The 20660-nt window shown below is 35.1% G+C and overlaps 1 protein-coding gene and 1 long non-coding RNA gene across 2 annotated transcripts; both read left to right on the top strand.

Moving 5' to 3' along the window:
- The first annotated feature begins 717 nt into the window (after window positions 1–717).
- LOC136069871 (uncharacterized) lies at window positions 718–2652 on the top strand. Its single transcript, XR_010631071.1, has 3 exons — window positions 718–1231; window positions 1569–1625; window positions 2520–2652. It is a non-coding gene; the product is annotated as an uncharacterized LOC136069871 (long non-coding RNA).
- A 758-nt stretch (window positions 2653–3410) lies between these two features.
- Window positions 3411–20611, top strand: LOC112029422 (calcium-transporting ATPase 1). The gene is made up of 7 exons (XM_024062103.2): window positions 3411–4018; window positions 13231–13285; window positions 13370–15321; window positions 16532–16690; window positions 19025–19196; window positions 19318–19616; window positions 20233–20611. The coding sequence occupies exons 1-7, from the start codon at window positions 3842–3844 to the stop codon at window positions 20473–20475; spliced, it is 3057 nt and encodes a 1018-aa protein (XP_023917871.1). The 5' UTR covers window positions 3411–3841; the 3' UTR covers window positions 20476–20611.
- The last annotated feature ends 49 nt before the right edge of the window (window positions 20612–20660 follow it).

The raw sequence follows: 20660 nt of genomic DNA on the forward strand, positions 1-20660 counted from the left end.
TTGTCAGATCAAACAGCAATTTGGAAAACGATTCTATTCAAACGTTTACGACACTCGTTTTCTAACAGTTGATACCGCTTTATTCTTTGAATTTTTTCTGAAAGCTTCCTCTGTAATCTTTGATTTCGTGGTGCTTTTAACTAGTTTACTTTATTATTATATCATATCATTATATACTATTTTCATCTTATTTTTTTTTATTTAATTTTGAGATGTCTCAAAATATTGTCTTGTTTTTAAAAATAAAAGTCATTAATTTACTAATATTTCTATTATACCCCTATTAATTTACTAATTCAATTTTTTGATGAATTTTTTAAGGGTAATTTTAAAAACTTATACATTTTTAAAAGATAGACAAGATAATAAATGATGTTCCCTTAAAATGTTTGACTTTTCAAACAGGAAAAAAAAATTAGAACAAAGAGAGTAATACTTTTAGACCCCGTTTAGTTTGTCATTTCAAACAATATTTTTTAATTTTTAAATAACATTTCACGCATTTCAACGCACTTTTTTACCCACACGTATTTCAAAAAATTATAAACAACAATTTTCAAACTACTCTACCAAACTACCCCTTAATATCTCAATTTTTATTTATTTTTTTAATTTTATTTATTAAAATAATATTTTTAAATAATAAAATAATATATTATCGTCATTTATCCATATCTCAATTTTTATTTATTTTTTTAATTTTATTTATTAAAATAATATTTTTAAATAATAAAATAATATATTATCGTCATTTATCCACACAACCCACTGCCACCACCATCACCAACCTAACCCAGCCCAACCCACTACCGCCATCGCCATCATCCCCAACCAAAATTAAAACTCTCATTTAACCACTACCATCAACACAACCACCGCCATTAACTCACTACCCACACCACCAACCCACACAAACCACAACCACAAACTAAGGAACAAAGAAATCCGGCTAGATAGCTCACAAATCACAACCATCAAATTACACAGGCTCACAATAGGAACCCAGAAACATTGACCTCGGTGTGACCCATGCAAAAATAAAAAAAAAAGCAACCACAGAACTCGCCGGATTGCAACCCACCAGAAAAAATGAGCCAATGTGACGTGTGATGTTGATGTTGAGAGGAAGATGGTATTTGGGCATAAAGAGAGGAGAGAGAAATTGAAGGAAGCCAGAGAGAGAGAAGAGAACCAAAATAACGAGAGAGAGGACAGAGAAATTTCGTATCAGGTGAGAATAAAATATAAATATATATTTATATATATATATATATATATATTTTTTTTTACAATACTGCTAAGAGTTGTAAATTTTTTTGCAATACTTTGTATATAGCATTTCGGATGTGGGAGTTTTTTGAAGAAAAAAAATACTAAATGAAGCTTAGATATGGCATATGCAATTCCCAGAGCTCATGCCCTCTCATTCATTCCATTTCCACTTTCATACCACTTTCCTAGTCAAAGACGTTTACTCTTGTTTTCTTTTTTTATCTGCTTTCCATCAAATCTGACTAAAGCTCCTTTTACTTCACTTTTCTTTCCCCACACTTTTTTCGGTAGTGCAGTGGAGTACACATCCTCTCACTTGCTCTCTCTCTCAAGCCTCAAGTCTCTTTCTCAAGGTAAGTTCATGATCCTCTTCCTCAACATTTTATTCCAGTCTAAGCTCAAAGCATAGCTTTCTCATACATATCATCCGAAAGAAGTATATATATTTTTTTAAAATTTTATTTTTACCAACAGATCTGAGATTTTCCCCAATCTCATCAGTGCAGATCTAAAGAAGTTTGTAGTTTTGTACCATTTTATTCTAGTTTTTCTTTCTGCTAAAAAAAAAAAATTCTAGTTTTTATTCTTATTCTTCTTGGTTTTTCTAGTTGAATTTGCGGTTTACGGTTTTTCTTGTTTTTTCTTCAATTTTCGGATTTTAATGATAACTGTTTTAAACCATTATCTTCTATTTTTGGGTAAAGGATAATAAATTAAATTGTTGACAAAATAAATTTGGAGTTCTGATCGAATTTTGAAAAAAAAAAAGTCTTAATCTGTAGGTAATATTTGATGCTTTGCTCCTCCTTAAACTTTGGTTATAAAGGTGTTTTGGTATAGCTTATTTTCGGTACCCATGTATTTTGAGATTTTACCGTTATATATATATATATAGTAATTAATAAAAAAAATTTATTATTCATTTCTATTATTAAGCCAAATGTTATAAATTAATAAATTTAATATAGTTTTTTAAAAGAAAATCATGATAATAAAATGATTTTTTTTGAAAAGATATAAAGTAATTAGATTAATTATTATAAAAATGGGGTTTTTTGGTAAATAAACAAACATAGTGGGATGCATATAAACCCATGAAGCTTCCTAGAAGCATCCTTTCAACTTAAACTCCACTCAATATCTGCCAGGTGCATCATTGAGTTCTGTACTCCTATTCCTCGTTTCAAAATCTTGTCAGTTATATTTTATTCCTCACTTTATGCCCCTCTGAAATGATTTGGTAGCAGATCTGATCTGGAGTTCACGTTTATGGTGAAGGAATGAAAAAAAAAAAAAAAAAAAAGAGTTTCGACCGGAATTCATTGAAATAGCCCGAAATGGTCGAAATTGACTGTAATGATCCGGAATTTTATCCAAGGTAAAAAAAAAAAAAAAAAAAGAGTTTCGACCGGAATTCATTGAAATAGCCCGAAATGGTCGAAATTGACTGTAATGATCCGGAATTTTATCCAAGGTGTAATAGGGGGGTTTCTCGTTCTGGTTTGGATACCGGAATGGTATTTTTCGGCCGTTCTGGTCGAAATGGAACAGAATTAATACTTATCAGGTTAGTTCAATTAGATTCTCTTAATTTAGGTTGGTTAAAAACATCACTAAATATATAATTTTACACTTTTATGTCTTTTTTCTTCAAAAATATAAAAATATAAAATGAAATAAGATAAAAAATAATTCAATAAGAGGCATATAGATTTAGGGCCCGTTTGGTTTGCCATTTTAAACAACATTTTTTAGTTTTTAAACATCATTTCACGTATTTTAATACACTTTTTCACCCACACGTATTTCAAAAAACAATAAACAACAATTTTCAAACTACTTTACCAAACACCCCCTTAACATCACTTTTTCCATTGATTACAACTCGCAACCAATGTTGTGCATTTTGGCGTGGCGCAAGATTTTTTTCAAAATTTAAATTTGAAAAACGTTTTGTGGATCTCACACGTCGCACTCTGTGGACACGCAATTGGGTGAAAAGTCCACTCACATGGGACCACCGGGAATCAAGCATTAGCAGCCAATACGAGCTTTAATAAAAAAAATTAAATCGAGCTTTCACGCGGTTTCTACTTTGCGCCACGCGGTTTTGAAATAGATATTTTTATTTTATTTCCTTTTAAAATTTCCGCCCCATTCCTCATCCCACTCCTCTCCCTTCGACCAAGTTTCAGGCACATCATTACTGATTCAAAGAAAAGAGAACACAGAAATCATTTATCACAAAAAAAAAAAAAATTCTCTTGCTTTCGTCAGAAGAGTCATTACTTGTTAGGTAAAGTAATATCAGATATAAATTTAACGCGTTGCTTTCTTTCTCTCTTGTCAGATCAAAAAGCAATTTGGTATACGATTCTATTCAGACGTTTACTACACTCGTTTTCTAGAAGTGATACGACTACTTTATTCTTCAAATATTGCCTGAAAGCTTCCTCTGGAATCTTTGATTTCGCTGTCCTTTTAACGAGATAAGGCAAAGCCAAGTTTTTGTGTATATATATTTGAAGAAGAGCTTGGTGTTGCTGAAAGTGTGGAGGGCGTGAGATCTATGGAAAACTACTTGAACGAGAACTTTGGGGATGTGAAGGGCAAGAATTCGTCGGATGAGGCGCTTCAGAGATGGAGAAAGCTCTGCTGGCTAGTGAAGAACCCTAAACGGAGATTCCGATTCACTGCTAATCTCTCTAAGCGATTTGAGGCCGAGGCTATTCGGCGATCCAATCAGGTTCTAACACTTGCTGAATTTGATTTCTGGTTCGTTAATCAAAAAAGTTTTTGGTAGAAAAATTTTTGGTTTGATTTATTGTGTTTTGCTTGTTTTAGATGGCTAATAAAAGAAGTGCATATCAATTAACTGCATCAATGTCTTTTTTTTAGTTCTGCTTCTTAGTACAATAGATGAATCCATTTGTTTCCTTTTTTGATATGCCTAATTGCGAATAGCTTTACATTTTTAGTAGTTTATCTACTTGCTTCCCCCTTTGGGTAGAAATTTTATTGACATAGAATTCCTAGCCTAGGTGATACCTTCACGACAAATCCTAAATGTTAAATTGTTGAGGATTGTAATTTGAACATACTGCTAAAATTACTTTTTTACCCCCAACAAAAACTAGTAATATTTTGCCACTACTTAGAATTTGTTGTGAAAGTATTTTGGAGATAACATTTCTCTTTACTTATATTCATAATAGAAATGTATTTCAAATGGACATCCTCATGTAAGATTGAGTGTAACCGGTCTTGAAGGGGTCCAAGGAAGGTGTATCCGGCCAACCACGTAGGTAGGCTAGCTTTCACTTAGGTCGATTCATCTAGCTGTTGTATATACCTATAGGTATATACAAGGATAGGTTGTGTAATAATGATGGTTGAGTTTGGAGAATATGGTTTCATAAAGTGAAAATTCAAGTTCTAGAATTTTCTAAGTGAAAATTTGAAATCTGAATTTTTTGGAGTTTTCTAGAATTTTTTGGTGACTATTCAGAAAGGCTGAAGAGGTTTCAATCTTTAGTAACCGTATTATGAAAAAATAATTAATTTTCCATATGTGCCTTTTAATGAAACAGGCTTAAGTTCACTTAAAAAAATAACTAACTCTCTATACGTGCCTTTTCTTGAAATAGAACCCTATAGGTATAAATAGAGGCTTAGAGGCTATTTAGATCATTTTTTTTCATCACTCAATTTTTGTCACTCAATTTTCATAGCTCATTACTCATCAATTATCACTCATCACTTATCACTCTAAAATACCACACCCGTTTGGCATAATCACTCAATATTTTTCACACTGTTTGTGGTCCTATACCTGTCTGTTGGTTAGAGCAAAACTGTTTTGTGGGTCCCGCCATTTTCTCTTTTCTCATTTCCCCTCCTTTATCCCTGTTACTCTCCCAAAACACAAACTCGAACCCAACTTCAACCACAATAACAAAAACAGCAACAACAACAACATCAACAGCAGTAGCAGCAAAATGTGGCCAATCAGACGGCTAATTCCACCTCCACCTTAACTGGCAATGACGGGACGAGGAGGAAGAGGAGGAGGAGGAGCTGATTTAGAACCGATACGGCGACTGTCTTCGTCCATCAACCGATATCGAACCGATGCGAGATCATCGTCCACGGTTGCGGCTGGGACACCATGCCGAAACCCCAACTGCCGTGTTCAAGGAATGGGTATTTTGAAACCCCAAATCCAAATTCAAACCCATCCTTGGCTGGTCATGGAGTGCAGCTTTAGACCAAAAAATTCTGTGATGAAGAACAAAAAAAAGAAAGAGAAACCCGAACCCAATGAAAGAAGAAGAGAAAAAGAAGAAGGAAGAACTGAAGATTGAACCCAGTGAAAGAAGAAGAAAAAGAGAAAAAAGAAAAAAAAGAAACCCAAAAAGCCGAACGCAGTGAAAGAAGAAGGAAAAAAGAAAAAGAAAAAGGAAGAACAATGGTGATTGAACCTGGGAGAAGAAAGAAAGAGAAAAAGAAGGAGATAGTGTCAGGAGTTGAGTTGACAAAGTTGTGTAATGGGTCCCACCATGTGTGTTTAATTACAAAAATGCTGTTGAGTTATGAGTTATGAAAACTGAAAATAGCCAAATTGTGGAAAAATTAAGTATTGTTATGTAAGAGTGGTGTAAAAGTTGTACTTGAATCGGACAAGTGAATTTTATTCAAGAATGGGATATTTGTAGAAAAGGGATATGCTACTAATGACATGTACAAACTAAGTATTATTAATAAAGAAGTTTTTGGTTGTGCTAATATTGTTGATTCTTCATATTTGTGGCATGCTAGATTAGGACATTTAAATTTCAAATTCTTGAAGTTTATGTCAAAGCATGGTATGATTTCATATAAGGATGATGATGAAAAAAAATGTGAGATTTCCATTCAAACAAAGATGACAAAGAAACATTTTTCTAAGTCAAATAGAAATTCTATTATATCAAAGTGTGGGGGTGTTTAGCCTTTTATAAAGTGGTTGATCTAAAAAGAACAAAATGAGGTCCAAGAGCTATTAAAAGTGTGTTTGTAGGTTATGCTGAAAATTCAAAAGCATATAGGTTATTAGACTTAAGCTCTAATATAGTGGTGGAATCAGGAGATGTTGAATTTATTGAGAATAAATTCAGTAAAGATTTCATGGATGCTTTGATACTTACTCAAACACATCAAGGTGACTCTAATCCTAATACTATTTTGACTGGTACTAAAAGGATTGAAAGTGGTTCACCAAGTGAACAAATAAAGAGTCAAAGGATAAGAAAAGTAAGGACTTTGGTTCAGATTTCATTTCTTATCAAGCTCAATTGTACTTAATTGAAGGTAATGGAGAAGTGGTCTTAAAATAAAATACCCAGTGTTTAACATGGAGTATGATCCTAAAACGTTTGAGAAAGATATGGCTTCTAGGGATTCAGCTTTTTGGAAAGAAACTGTAAATGATGAAATGGACTCAATATTATCCAATAATACTTGGGTCCTAGTGGATCTACCTACTAGTTCTAAACCAATTGGTTGTGAATGGGTATTTAGAAAAAAAATATAATACTAATAGATTAATTCAAACCTTTAAAGCTAGTGGCAAAAGGCTTTAAACAAAGGGAAGGAGTAGACAATTTTGAAACCTATGCTTTAATGGCTAGGATCACGTCTATTCGTGTGTTGTTAGCACTTGCATTCATATATAAGTTGATTGCACATCAAATGGACGTTAAGACAGCTTTCCTAAATGGTGATCTTGATGAGGAAGTTTACGTGGAACAACTTGAGGGTTTTGTACTTACTAAAAAAGAAAAGAAAGTTTGCAAGTTAGTAAGTCTTTGTATGGCTTGAAACAAGCTCGAAAACAGTGGCATGAGAAGTTTGACTTAGTAATTTTGTTGGATGGCTTTGTGCATAATAGTTTCGACAAATATATGTATTCCAAATTCACAAAGGAATATGGAGTTATTGTATGTCTTTATGTGGATGATGTGCTCATATTTGGTACGAATATGAAAGGTGTATGTAAAACCAAAAAGTATCTCTCTTTTGTGTTTCAAATGAACGATTTAAATGAAATAGATATTATTTTGGGAATCAAAATTAAAAGACATAGTAAGAGTTTTGCACTATGTCAATCTCATTATGTTGAGAAAGTGCTTCAAAGATTTGAATATCTTAATATAAAGCAAGCAAATACACCTGTTGATCGGAGTATAAAGTTGGGTGAAAACACTGGAAAAGCAATAGCACAGCTTGAGTATGCTCATGCTATTGGTAGCATGATGTATGCTATGCGTTTTACAAAACTAGACATATCATTTTCGGTGGGCAAACTTTCTTGTTTTCCATGTAATTCAAGTGTGGATCACTGGAAAGCAATTGGTAGAGTTCTTGGTTATTTAAAAAAAAACCATAAGTTTGATACCTTTTATTCTGAATTTTCAGCTGTGCGGGAAGGTTATTCCGATGCTAGTTGGATTACTAGGGTGAGTGAAAACAAACCTATGTCTGGTTGGATATTCACTCTTGGTGGGGGTGCCATTTCTTGGGCATCAAAGAAACAAACATGTATTTCTTACCCTGGCATGGAATTAAAATTTATAGCCTTGGCTGCAGCGAAGCGGAATGGCTAAGAAATATGTTGTTAGAGTTGTGGCTACAGCCAATACCAACCATTTCGGTGTACTGCAATAGTGAAACCACCTTGGGCAGAGTATACAGTAAAATGTATAATGGTAAGTCTAGACATATAGGTTTAAGACATGATTACATAAGACAATTAATCGAATCTCGTACCATTTCAATTGTATATGTAAGGTCAAATAATAATTTGGCAGACCCTTTAGCCAAAGCAGTGTCTCGAGATGTGGTTGGCCATCGGAATGGACTAAAACCCTTCTTTTAAGAGAATTACCAATAGTGGGAACCTTACCTTGAATTGATTTAATCTAAAGAGGTTTGAAGGGTAACAACAAGCTATTGATACGTGGTTAGTAAGAGTACTAATTTTGTGTCTCATTCAGGATGGATTAGTGTAGACTGTTACGATGTAATTCAGGATGTGTTATACACTTTTAATGAAGTTCATAAAAAATAAATGTCTGTGTAACAGGGTCATAAGAAGGAACTTCACCTTTGTGAACATAGGAGTGGTGCTGCTTCTAGCAAGAGTAAAAATGTTTTCTCTTGTACATATTCATTAAACCGGGAAGAGCACATGGCCATAATAGTGCTTACAACAGGAGATTTTTAAATGTGTTGTGGATGTTCTCATGTGTGTGTTGTTTTCGATTTCAACACATAAGAGTTTTGGTTTAAGCACCAAGCCAACATTAACTCTTTTGATTTCTTGTGCAATTCCACTAAAGAGGTTTATGTTGAAAGGCACCTCTCATTATGCATGCTAGGATATTAATCAAGTGAGACATATATTATTACAAACTAGTGGGGGATTGTTGTATATATAGGTATATACATGGATATGTTGTAATAATGATAGTTGAGTTTGGATTATATGGCTTCATAAAGTGAAAATTCAAGTTCTAAAATTTTCTTAGTGAAAATTTGAAATTTGAATTTTCTGGAGTTTCTAGAATTATCTGGAGGTTCAATCTTTGATACCTGTATTATGAAAAAATAACTTACTCTCCATATGTGGTTTCATATATACGTATTACGTTTACTTAAAAAAAATGACTAACTCTCCATATGTGCCTTTTTATGAAACAAACTTATGTTCACTTAAATAAATAACTAACTTTCCATACGTGTCTTTTCGTGAAACATAGCCTTATTGGTATAAATAGAAGCTTATGTTATCTTGAAAAAAAAAAATTTCACAAAATCAAAAGTTGGAGAGAAATACAAAAAACACAAGAAATCATGTGGTCATTCTCCAGAATTGCTATCTGTTCAACGCAACATTTTGGTTATATCTTGGAGACAAATTTGCGATAAAGCAACAAAAGTGCGGGAGGCAAATATTATTTAAGGAAAACGATATAGTGGCTCTAAATTATTTTATTTTATTTTATTTTTTGTGTTTTCTATTAATCTTGTTTTTCCATTATTATTTTGTGTAATATTCCCAACACTAGCTTCTACTTAGATCGATAACATAGGTCCTTCTAGTTAGGTCAATAACATAGGTGGACCTACATCCTCTTAGATTGACATCGTATGTTAAGATATATCGGCTTAGGTGCAATGATGTAGGTAGACTACTTAGTTGGGCCGGTCAATATAGCAGTCTTCAAAAGAAGTGCCCGCTAATCCTCCTCTTATCAACATTTATTGCATACTGACAACCAACGATTGCAGTTAATGATACTGAGCAACATCTCTCAGTTGATCTGACCTAACTTTACAAACAACTAGCTAGCAAATGTATTGAGTTGTTGCCTTCGCACGCTGCTTCAGCCGACTTGACTTGATAGATGACCAAGTGGTAGGTCTACTACATGGTTTTAGGGAAATTTCCCGCCTAAAATTCTTCCCACATGCTTTATAAATACTCCTTCACTCAACAAAAGAAAAGAAAGAGGCAAGATCTATACACTGTAACTTTGTGATTCTTTTCTATGTTTCTCGCCTCCGCGAGTTTTTCACTAGTTTCCTTGGCCACCTTCCTTTGGGAGGTATTGGTGGGTCTAAGGTCTTCTTGCTTAGTAGGTGATCAGTTAGTCAAGAGGAGTTTGATTTGGTCAAAGTTCCATCACAATTTGGTTGGTGTTGAAGTCCTTGTTGAAGTTTTACCTCTTCTTTGAAATTTTATCCACCTACAATTGGTATCATCTATAGAAACCGTACGTCAAAAAAATTTGACTTAAGGTCCATGTCGTGGTATCCCAATTTATCCCACATGAGTCTCACCCTTAGGATGCAAATCGACGTTAGCAACTTTGGTTCAACCTAACCAATAAGTTTGGGCACCCAACCAAATCGGCCTCACCAACTTCAGTTCAACCTCACTAGTTAGTTCAATCTCACCAATTAGTACGACTCCACTAGCTAGATCAGCCTCACAAGTAAGTCTAGCTTGACTAGTTAGGTCTCCCTTTGGAGCCAAATTGGCCTCAATTCACAAGTCCCAACTTCAGTTTGACCTCACCAGCTTCAGTTAGACCTACCCACCCACTTGCCAGATCGGCCTTACCAACTTTGGCTCAGCCTCACCGGTAAATTCAGCATTACCAGCCAAATTCGCCTCACCAACTAGGTCACCCTCAAGATCTAGATTGGCCTCATTAGCTTTAGTTTGGCCTAGTCAGATTAGCTTCACTAGTGAATTCCGCCTCATCACTACAAGAAGGCACAAAACCCTTCTTTGCAAAAGCATAAAAGCCCTCCTCAAAGGAAGCACAAAATCCCTCCTCTGTAGACGCACAAAAGCCCTCCTTTGCAGAAGCACAAAAGCCCTTCTCTATGATCTCAACTACACAACCTGCACTAGGAGAATAATGAACCCACCTAAGTAGGTACAACTTCATCTTTCACTTCCCTTGTTTGGCTTAGACATGTAAAAATTGGAGGCTATTGTGGGGGGTCGGTATTGATAGGGTCAGGAAGGTGTGTGTACCAGGCCAGCCATGTAGGGGGGTAAACTTCTACTTAGGTCGATGGCATAGGTCAATGGACATCCGCTTAGATGAACGACGTAGGTTGATCGACTACTTCTACTTAGGTCAACGTCGTAGGTCGACCTACGACTGGGTTTGGCTCAAAGTAAAATGTTTTTAAAATGTACTTATCAAAGAATATTTCAAGCTGTTTGCATCCTAAAAAATGATTTGGAAAATATTTTAAGGTGTTTGGTTTTGTTCCTGAAAATGCTCTAGAAAACACATTTTCTACTAGTTTCTCACATTTTTTTAGTTTCCAAACAAATACTATAATAGAAAATCCCAATATATAAACCAAAGAAACAAAAAACAAAACAAAACAAAATTCAATCTCTCTCAAACTAGACACTGATTATGAGAGAGGGAGAGAGATAGATTTAGAGAAAGAGAGAGGTAAATGTGGTGGCAGGATCTTGTTGGTTGGATTTGAAGGGAGCAATAACTAACTTTAGGCAATAGCGTTGAGCTTGAGGTGACGACGACGAGATTGGTGGTTCGGTGTAGAGTTGGCAGGCGCCGAGCTTGAGGTAGCTAGATTGTGGGATGGGTGGTCTTGGTGGTTGTCGTCTGTGGGTGGGTCACAGTGATTCGATTAGTTTTTGGGTGGGTCATAGTTGTTTGATCGACTCATGAGTGGGTTGCAGCGGCTGGTCCGATTGCTCTGTGCTCTCTCCTTCATCTTGTTCAAGCTCCTTGTGAGTCTGCTCTGTCTCTGTTGATGGGTGAGTGTGAGTGAGTGGTGGAAAATGAAATTGGGGAAAATGTAAGTGTAATTCATTTAACCAAATATGGGCCTATTTTCCAGTCAATGGAGGTTGACTGAATTTTTCAATCAACTCAAACACCTGACTTGATGTAAAATGTTCTATGTAAAGTCTTTTTTGTCGAAACAAACACAGCCTACATCTGCTTAGATCAACGATGTAGGGAGACTGACTACTTCTACTTAGGTCAACGACATAGGGCGACAAACATTCACTTTGGTTAATGACGTAAGTTGACTAGTCAGTTTAGTAATCCTCAAAACAAGTGCCCACTGGCCCTTGCATCAACATTTATTGCGTCCTAACAACTAACCATTGCATTCAATGCTGCTAAGCAACATCCCTTCGGCGAACCCAACTTGATAGAAAATCAGCGAGAAGGTTTGAGCTATTATCCTAAAACACATCTCTTTAGCCAACTAGCTTGTAGGTCCACTACCTAGGTTTAGGGCAATTTCCTGCTAAAATTTCCGCACACATGCTCTATAATTGTCCGTTCAGTCAACAAAAGAAAAGAAAGAGGTAACCATCAGAGCCTCGTTGGCTCAACGCCCTTGGGGTGGTCTAAGGTATTCTTCCTTAGCAAGTGATCGGATTGGTCAAAGGGAGTTTGGTTCAGTCAAAAGGTCCATCAAAGCTTGCTTGTTGTCAAAGTCCTTATTGTAGTTCCATCTCTTTTTTGAAATTTCGTCCACCTACAATAAGCATGATAAAATAAATGGGGAAAGAAAAGATTTATATTTTTCAAAATGCACCTTGCTGTTTACTGTGAAAGTGTTTTAGGGTTTTGGTGAGTCAACCCTAACACATAAAATATTATTTATGTATAAAGTACGTGATATTATTATTTTGCCCCTATTACTCATAATACACCTCTTGGGCATGAGGATAAACTGCTTAGCCTGTCAAGAGTGAAAAACCTCTGGATTACTCAGTAACTGGTTTTGGCGGGTGGGATCAGTTGCTTGTAGGTGTTTGATTAACAGTGAGAATTGTTGTATAGTATGCTATGCGTGTTGTAAGTCATAAAATTTGAACCACTATAAGTAGGTGTGAAATTATAGATCCCATTGGGTGGGTGATGTTACTATCTTCAATCTTGACTTTGAAATTGGTGCCTTTTAGTAAGTACGTGTAGTAGAATTTTGCCAACAGGATATACCGGTCACATAAGCGTTTGCCACTAATTTTGATACTAGCTGCATGAGACTTCTACGGAGAACCCAAGAATTTTGAGCCCTGTGGTGGATCCAAACTTTGATTCTTTGATAATCATACTTGTATGGTCCTTCCAGATGGGAACTTGTCTGCAGTCTCTTGAAGATTTTCAGGCAGATCCATCTAATACATAAAAGAAATTATGTTGGATTGAAATTATGGTTATACTATTATTAGAATAATTAATTCAAATTCAGGATAATGAGAAACAAGATTGAACTTCTTAGAATAACTAGAAGTACAAGTTTTTTTGACAATTGAAGAAATAGATTGGGTCATTTCAACTACATTCCTGCCTTTTTTTTTAATGTTCTTTTCTTTCTTTTTGTGTTGGAACATTATAGGAGAAGTTTAGAGTTGCAGTTTTGGTTTCACAAGCTGCACTTCAGTTTATCAATGGTAAGAGTCTTAACTTGCTCAAATAAAAAATTTTGATATTATGGTTATACTTCTTAATGTTGACTCCACCCTCAACGCCTGTAGGTCTAACTTTATCCAGTGAATACATCGTACCAAGGGAAGTCCAAGATGCAGGTTTTGAAATTTGTGCTGATGAATTGGCATCCATTGTTGAAGGCCGTGATGTGAAGAAACTAAAAATATATGGTGGTGTTGAGGGTATTATATACAAGCTTGCAACATCAGTCAACAATGGCATTCCAACTTCTAATAAGTTGTTGGATCAAAGAAAAGAGATTTATGGAATTAATAAATTTGCTGAAAGCCCAGTACGAGGATTTTGGGTCTTTGTATGGGAAGCCCTTCAAGACATGACTCTTATGATACTTGCTGTTTGCGCTCTTGCCTCTCTTCTTGTTGGAATAACCATGGAAGGATGGCCTAAGGGTGCCCATGATGGACTTGGAATTGTTGCCAGCATTTTGCTTGTTGTATTTGTCACTGCGACGAGTGATTATAAACAATCTTTACAGTTTAAGGATTTGGACAGGGAGAAGAAGAAAATTACAATCCAGGTCACCAGAAATGGATATAGACAAAAGATATCAATATATGATTTACTTCCTGGTGATATTGTTCATCTTGCTATTGGAGATCTGGTCCCAGCAGATGGACTTTTTGTTTCTGGGTTTTCAGTGTTGATAAATGAATCCAGTTTAACAGGAGAGAGTGAACCAGTTAATGTCAATTCTGACAATCCATTTCTTCTGTCAGGAACTAAAGTTCAGGATGGATCATGTAAGATGCTTGTGACTACTGTTGGAATGAGAACTCAGTGGGGTAAACTGTTGGCTACTCTTAGTGAAGGAGGAGATGATGAGACCCCATTGCAGGTCAAACTTAATGGTGTGGCAACCATTATTGGAAAGATAGGCCTGTATTTTGCCATTGTTACTTTTGCTGTTTTGGTGCAAGGACTTGTTAACCGCAAGCTGAAAGAAGGGTCCCACTGGACCTGGTCTGGTGGTGATGCAATGGAAATTCTGGAATTCTTTGCTGTTGCTGTTACAATAGTTGTTGTTGCTGTTCCTGAAGGGCTGCCTTTGGCTGTGACGCTAAGCCTTGCCTTTGCCATGAAGAAAATGATGAATGATAAGGCACTTGTCCGTCATTTGGCTGCTTGTGAGACAATGGGATCTGCCACAAGTATCTGTAGTGACAAGACTGGGACTCTAACTACTAACCATATGACTGTTGTGAAAGCTTACATTTGTGGGAAGATCAAGGAAGTGGGCAGCTCTACAGAGACTTCTAGTATTTGCTCTGAAATTCCTAGTTCTGGTTTGAGTATCCTACTACAATCAATATTTAATAACACTGGTGGAGAAATTGTTAAAAACAAAGATGGAAAAGTTGAGATCCTGGGATCACCCACTGAGACTGCTCTTTTGGAATTTGGGCTGTTGCTTGGTGGGGATTTTCAGTCAGAACGACAAACATTGAACATTGTGAAAGTTGAGCCCTTCAATTCTGCTAAGAAGCGAATGGCAGTACTTCTAGAGCTTCCTGATGGTGGTCACAGGGTACACTGTAAAGGCGCTTCTGAAATAATATTAGCTGCTTGTGACAAAGTCATAGGCTCAGATGGTGTTATTGTAGCCCTTGATGAGGCATCCCGTGATCATTTGAAGCATATGATTGAACAATTTGCTAATGAAGCTCTTCGAACTCTATGCCTTGCTTATATGGAAATTGGAAATGAATTTTCTGCTATAAGTCCTCTACCAATTATAGGTTACACATGTATAGGAATTGTAGGTATTAAAGATCCAGTTCGCCCCGGTGTGAGGGAGTCTGTTGCAATTTGTAGGTCAGCTGGTATAACTGTTCGGATGGTTACTGGAGACAACATAAACACTGCAAAGGCAATTGCTCGAGAATGTGGAATTTTGACCAACGATGGTATAGCAATTGAAGGCCCTGTATTCCGTGAGACAAGTGAGGAGGACTTGCGTGTAATTATTCCAAATCTTCAGGTGATTTACATTGTTTTGTAAATATTTGGTGCGTTCTTGGGTTGGAATCTAGGGGTAAATGGTTTTTCATGGCCATTAGGTCCGTTTGGTTGGGAGGAAGGAAAAAATTTAGTTTTTCCTTGATGTGTTTGGTTGGAGAGATGGAAAAGTGGAGGGATATAAATTTTTTTTGTTTGGTTGTGGAGAAAAGTGGGAAGATAGAAAATCTAGTTTATCTAAATTTACTACTATGTCCTTAGTATATAATATGTAAAATATAATTTCTTTGTCATAAAAATTATAATTTCTTTGTAATCATTAAATGAGAAGAAAATATTAATTATTGATTAAAATTAATAAAATAACATTATATATAATATAATATATTAATTTTTTTTTTTTTTTGTACTCATTATATTTTCCTTTATTATATAATAATATATAATATAATATATTATATATGATATATTAGTGGCTTGAAAGAAAAAAGAAAAAAAAATTGGCAAAGAACAAACCTGACATGTTTGATTGTTTCATGTGGTTGCTTGTGGGCTTGTGGCTATTCAGAAGAAACAAAAGAGAGGCAAGGAGAAAGATAGACTCAGTAAATTTGGGCAATTTGGTAATTGGACAAGCAACAAGCTTTTATGCTTGTTCTCTCTCCAATTTGGAGTGAGATTTTTTGGGGGCCTGGGTGGAAAATGCTTGGGCCCCACCAAAAAATTGCCTCTTCTTCTCTCCAACCATACATTCCCTTAAAGTTCAGTTTGCAAATTGCTGTGGTGTCTGGTTAGTTGCCAGTTTGATCTAAAATTTTCCACTGTTGATGTGATTACTACAAAAGGTAGGAAATTTTATATTGAACTAAATGGCCCATTCCGAAGGTTGCCTTGGACACCGCATTCCTCTACCAGATATCTTAAAAAATATTTCCAGACCACCATTTTTTGTGCATCTTCCTTATATCCAGTTTACAGTTCCTGTGATGTTGGACTTTAATTATCCTCTTATTCTCTTGCCTTGGAAATACTGCATCTCAATGTGCTAGTAGTATGTAATTGCAAGGATTGGAATAAAGCAATGAGTTTGCTAAATTTCTAGTTCTGGGCGATATGGGTTCCAATAGACTTGAGAATTTAGTGGCAATCACTGAAATATGAAATTGTCAATTAACGGCTCTTTTCTGTGGAAGAAAGTTATCTGCTAAACGAAAAGATTTCTTCATATGCAGGTAATGGCTCGATCTTCACCAATGGATAAGCATACTCTTGTAAAACACTTACGAACTACCTTTCAAGAAGTTGTAGCAGTGACTGGTGATGGTACAAACGATGCTCCAGCACTTCATGAAGCAGATATTGGACTAGCAATGGGCATTGCTGGAACTGAGGTGTTATGTTGTTGCTTTTCCTTTATTTTGCTGAGAAAATATCGTAGGTTAAAAAATATAGCTGATGCAAGCCCCAACTTCCAAAAGTTATAGTAAACTTCTTTGGTTTTATCCAAAATATATCTTTTTCTTTGAAATTTCAACCCCTTTAAATTACTTTTGCGAGCTAACTACTCTCTCTCTCTACCACATAGAATTGGAAATAAAATATAGAAAAGAGAAAGGGTAGGAGTCGTATATGTTTATCATTGGCAATCATAAACCATTCAATCTATAAAACCCTTCTTTTTTGTATAATTTTAAAATACAAAAAATTTAGAAACTTTTTTTGATAGGTAAAAAAAACTTGAAATATAACATTTAGTGGATGCGATATTTATTAATTTTTTATTATCTTGAAAATTTGTAAGCATAGTGAGTATAAGAAAAAAATGTGATTTAACGATAGATTTGTCAAAATTCACAACCACCGAAAAATATTAAGGGTTGTAACTTTACTTGAAGTTATACTAAGTGTAACTTGAATCTAACTCATATAAAGAAGACCTTGACAGCAAGATATCAAATAATAGCAATTTGCAATATTTGAGGATTTATATTATCCTAAGAAATTATGAATTTTAAAATCTATTTCTTATCTGCGTAATCTTTTTTGTGGTTTGTTTTCTGCTATCTTTTTGCATCATACAGCTGTTATATTTCTGAAAGGGAATCTTAAAAAGGACATTAGGATTTGTGTTCTTCATGTAAAAGAGTTGGACAAAGGACCATAGACAATGGTCTTCGTTCTAGGAGCCTTGTAAGTTGTAGCTCTGGTTGGCACTTTTTGGTATTTCCAATATTTGTAAAAGTGCGCTTAAGCGCAAAGCCCCAACCGTTTAAGCTCCAACGCTTTTTGCCTCTAAAGCAATGCGCATTCAAAGAAGTGCGTTTTAGGTGCGCTTTTTTACATTTAAAAAAAAAAAAAACAACCTAAACTGAATTGTAACTATAAGATCTTAATATTATTGTTATAAACCATTGATTTGACATATTTTTAGTGTAACTTGTCTTGAAACTCACAACCCCCTCTATTTTATTTTAATTTTTAATTTTTAATATTTATCTTTTTTTTTCCTCCCCAAAACATTTACCCACCCATCTTCTTCTTCTTATTTTATTTTTTCCCCTTCGAATATCTACTTGGTACTAATTACCAAAACTACTATGTCCTAAAATTCTTAGTTCATTCATTGAAAAAAAAAGGTATGATATAATTTATTTGTGGTAATTTTTTAAATACTTTAGTATTTGATGCTAAACATGGCTCTTAAGGGGTGTTTAGTTTGGAATGGTGTGTCCTTGATGTGATGTACATTACGATAATATGAAATTAAGGTTTTTGGTTTATTTTATTTTTTCTAACATTACCATAACCTAAATTACAAAATATATCACATCACCTTAATCTCATCTTCTTTCTGAACAATGTAATGTTATATTCTTGTATTGAGATTACATTAATGTAAGATTACATCATGGCAAACCAAATGTCCTCTTAGACTTGTATTGACTAATTCTTATAGACTTATAATTGTTAAGGGAATAATTTATTAACTAATATTAGTAATTCTTCATAGGGCATTATGGCTATTGGAGATCTAAGAAAGGATATTGCGTGGAAGTACTCATATCTGGCTATCTAACTGATCCAAAAAATAAAAATGACTTGGCTTGCAATATTTGTGGTAAAATTGCAAAAAAGTAGCCTATATATAATTTTTTTTTTCAATTTAAATGATTATTTGATCACTTGATTGTTTTATTCCCCATTAATAATTTTTTTCAAATTTATTAAATTTTTTTTTTCAAAATGTGCGCTTCACTTTAGTCAAATGCGCGCTTGCGCCTAGGCTCGAAAGACCTTTGCACTTAAGTGTGCCCCACACTTTTAGCAACACTAGGTATTTCTAGTGGAGACATCCAGAGTTCAAATTCCCTCCCCCCCCCCCCCTCCCCCTAAATATTGAATTATCAAAAAAAGAAAAGAAGAGATATTGGTCTTATGTACGCTATCATTTTTAACGTGGAGGATTTTGAGGGTTAAAATTCTGACCATGAGGTTTCATCTTCTGTCAATTGAAGGTCCTGATGCCTCACCTTCCACCAGTGTAACCTTTGAGGTGTTCTGTGTGGACTATCTTACTGTACTTTCCTGCTGATTGGAGGCTCTTAGTCACTGAGATTGTTGTCTTTACTTCCAGGCCCCTGTCTTTGTTCTTGTTGACAAATTATTATCATTTTCAAATCTTCTTACTTGACAACTTATGTCATACAACTGTTCGCAATTTTCAGGTTGCAAAAGAGAGTGCTGATGTCATAATCTTGGATGATAACTTCTCCACAATTGTCACTGTGGCGAAATGGGGACGTTCCGTTTACATAAACATTCAGAAATTTGTTCAGTTTCAGTTAACAGTAAATGTGGTTGCCCTAGTTGTCAACTTTTCTTCAGCCTGTTTGACAGGTAAGAAAATCCAGATTTTTTCTCCTCTCTATCACATTTAAAGTTTTTGGCTTAAACCTTTTCCTATACCATTATTCTTTCATCCCCCTTTTCTCTTTGGGGGATATATGTGTGCTTTCAGGAAATGCTCCCCTTACCGCTGTTCAGCTTCTATGGGTCAACATGATCATGGATACTCTAGGAGCACTTGCCTTAGCCACAGAGCCTCCGAATGATGACTTGATGAAAAGATTGCCGGTTGGTAGGAAAGGAAACTTCATCAGCAATGTTATGTGGAGGAATATCTTGGGGCAGTCTGTGTATCAGTTTGTCATAATTTGGTTTCTCCAGACAAGAGGAAAAACAATTTTTAATCTTGGTGGCGCAAATTCTGATTTGATATTGAACACAATCATTTTCAACTCGTTTGTCTTTTGTCAGGTAAATTTAAATCCATCGCGATATTTTACTGTAATTTGGAATGTGTTTTCTTGACATATTGGCTCTATAGGAACCTCATTGATAGTATAATTTACATTCAAAATCTTTCCCAGAAAGTTTTTGTTTTCATATTTAGAGCTGTTTGTGAATTCATAGCCAACTCCAAAATTTTGGGACTAAGGCTTGGTGGTTGTTGTATGTGAAGGCATATTGTCATTATTATCGCTGCTAATATTTGAGAAATGATTTTGATCTACCAGGCTGATTCTTAATGCTTAATCCATATGACACACTACTGTTATAATGATTCCTCACATATCAGGCAGATATGATAGATACTTCATCTAATTGCATGAATTTTATTTTGCTTAATATATGAAACCATCAATGGATTTCCATCAGGATGAACTTGTTAGGTTTAGTTGATTTTATAAATTGGAAGTATATAAAAGGATAGTATTCTAGTTACAATATCCACTCAAAGTAATAGTTAGGATAATTTGAAATGTCTTAATTATGTAGGATTTGAACTAATCAGCATTCTGCAATCCCTCATTTTAAGACCTGCGACACTTGGATTATGTGACTTACACTCGAATTCTGATGTCTTCCTCAGGTTTTTAATGAGATCAGCTCTAGAGAGATGGAAAAAGTAAACGTCTTCAAAGGTATAATGGATAACTACGTGTTTGCAGTTGTGCTTACTTGCACTGTTGTCTTTCAAATCATCATCATTGAGTTCCTGGGTACATTTGCAAACACAACTCCTCTCAGCTTGCAGCAGTGGTTTGTTAGCATTTTAATTGGATCTCTTGGGATGCCAATAGCAGCGGCTTTAAAAATGGTTCCTGTGGGTTGAAACTGAGTTCATGGCAAAGTGAATGGGTACTTTCTGTCTTAGTTTTTTAGATTCTAACCCTAAATGAAATTTTTGTTTGATCATGTAGTTTGTATTATATTGTGTTCATCTGTTATTCTTGTGATTGTTATTCTTACTGCTGGTCCAGCATCAAAACTGGATATTCTAGAAACACCCCCCCCCCC

Source organism: Quercus suber, unplaced genomic scaffold, assembly GCF_002906115.3.
Source record: "Quercus suber isolate HL8 unplaced genomic scaffold, Cork oak 2.0 scaffold_194, whole genome shotgun sequence".
In the NCBI taxonomy this organism is placed as follows: domain Eukaryota; kingdom Viridiplantae; phylum Streptophyta; class Magnoliopsida; order Fagales; family Fagaceae; genus Quercus; species Quercus suber.

What these genes read in the sequence shown, in the direction of transcription:
- LOC112029422 (XM_024062103.2), top strand. Translation starts at nt 3,842, where the DNA reads ATGGAAAACTACTTGAACGAGAACTTTGGGGATGTGAAGGGCAAGAAT. An exon ending in CTATTCGGCGATCCAATCAG is followed by an intron (nt 4,019 to 13,230) that starts GTTCTAACACTT and finishes GGAACATTATAG; the next exon opens with GAGAAGTTTAGAGTTGCAGT. An exon ending in TGCACTTCAGTTTATCAATG is followed by an intron (nt 13,286 to 13,369) that starts GTAAGAGTCTTA and finishes CAACGCCTGTAG; the next exon opens with GTCTAACTTTATCCAGTGAA.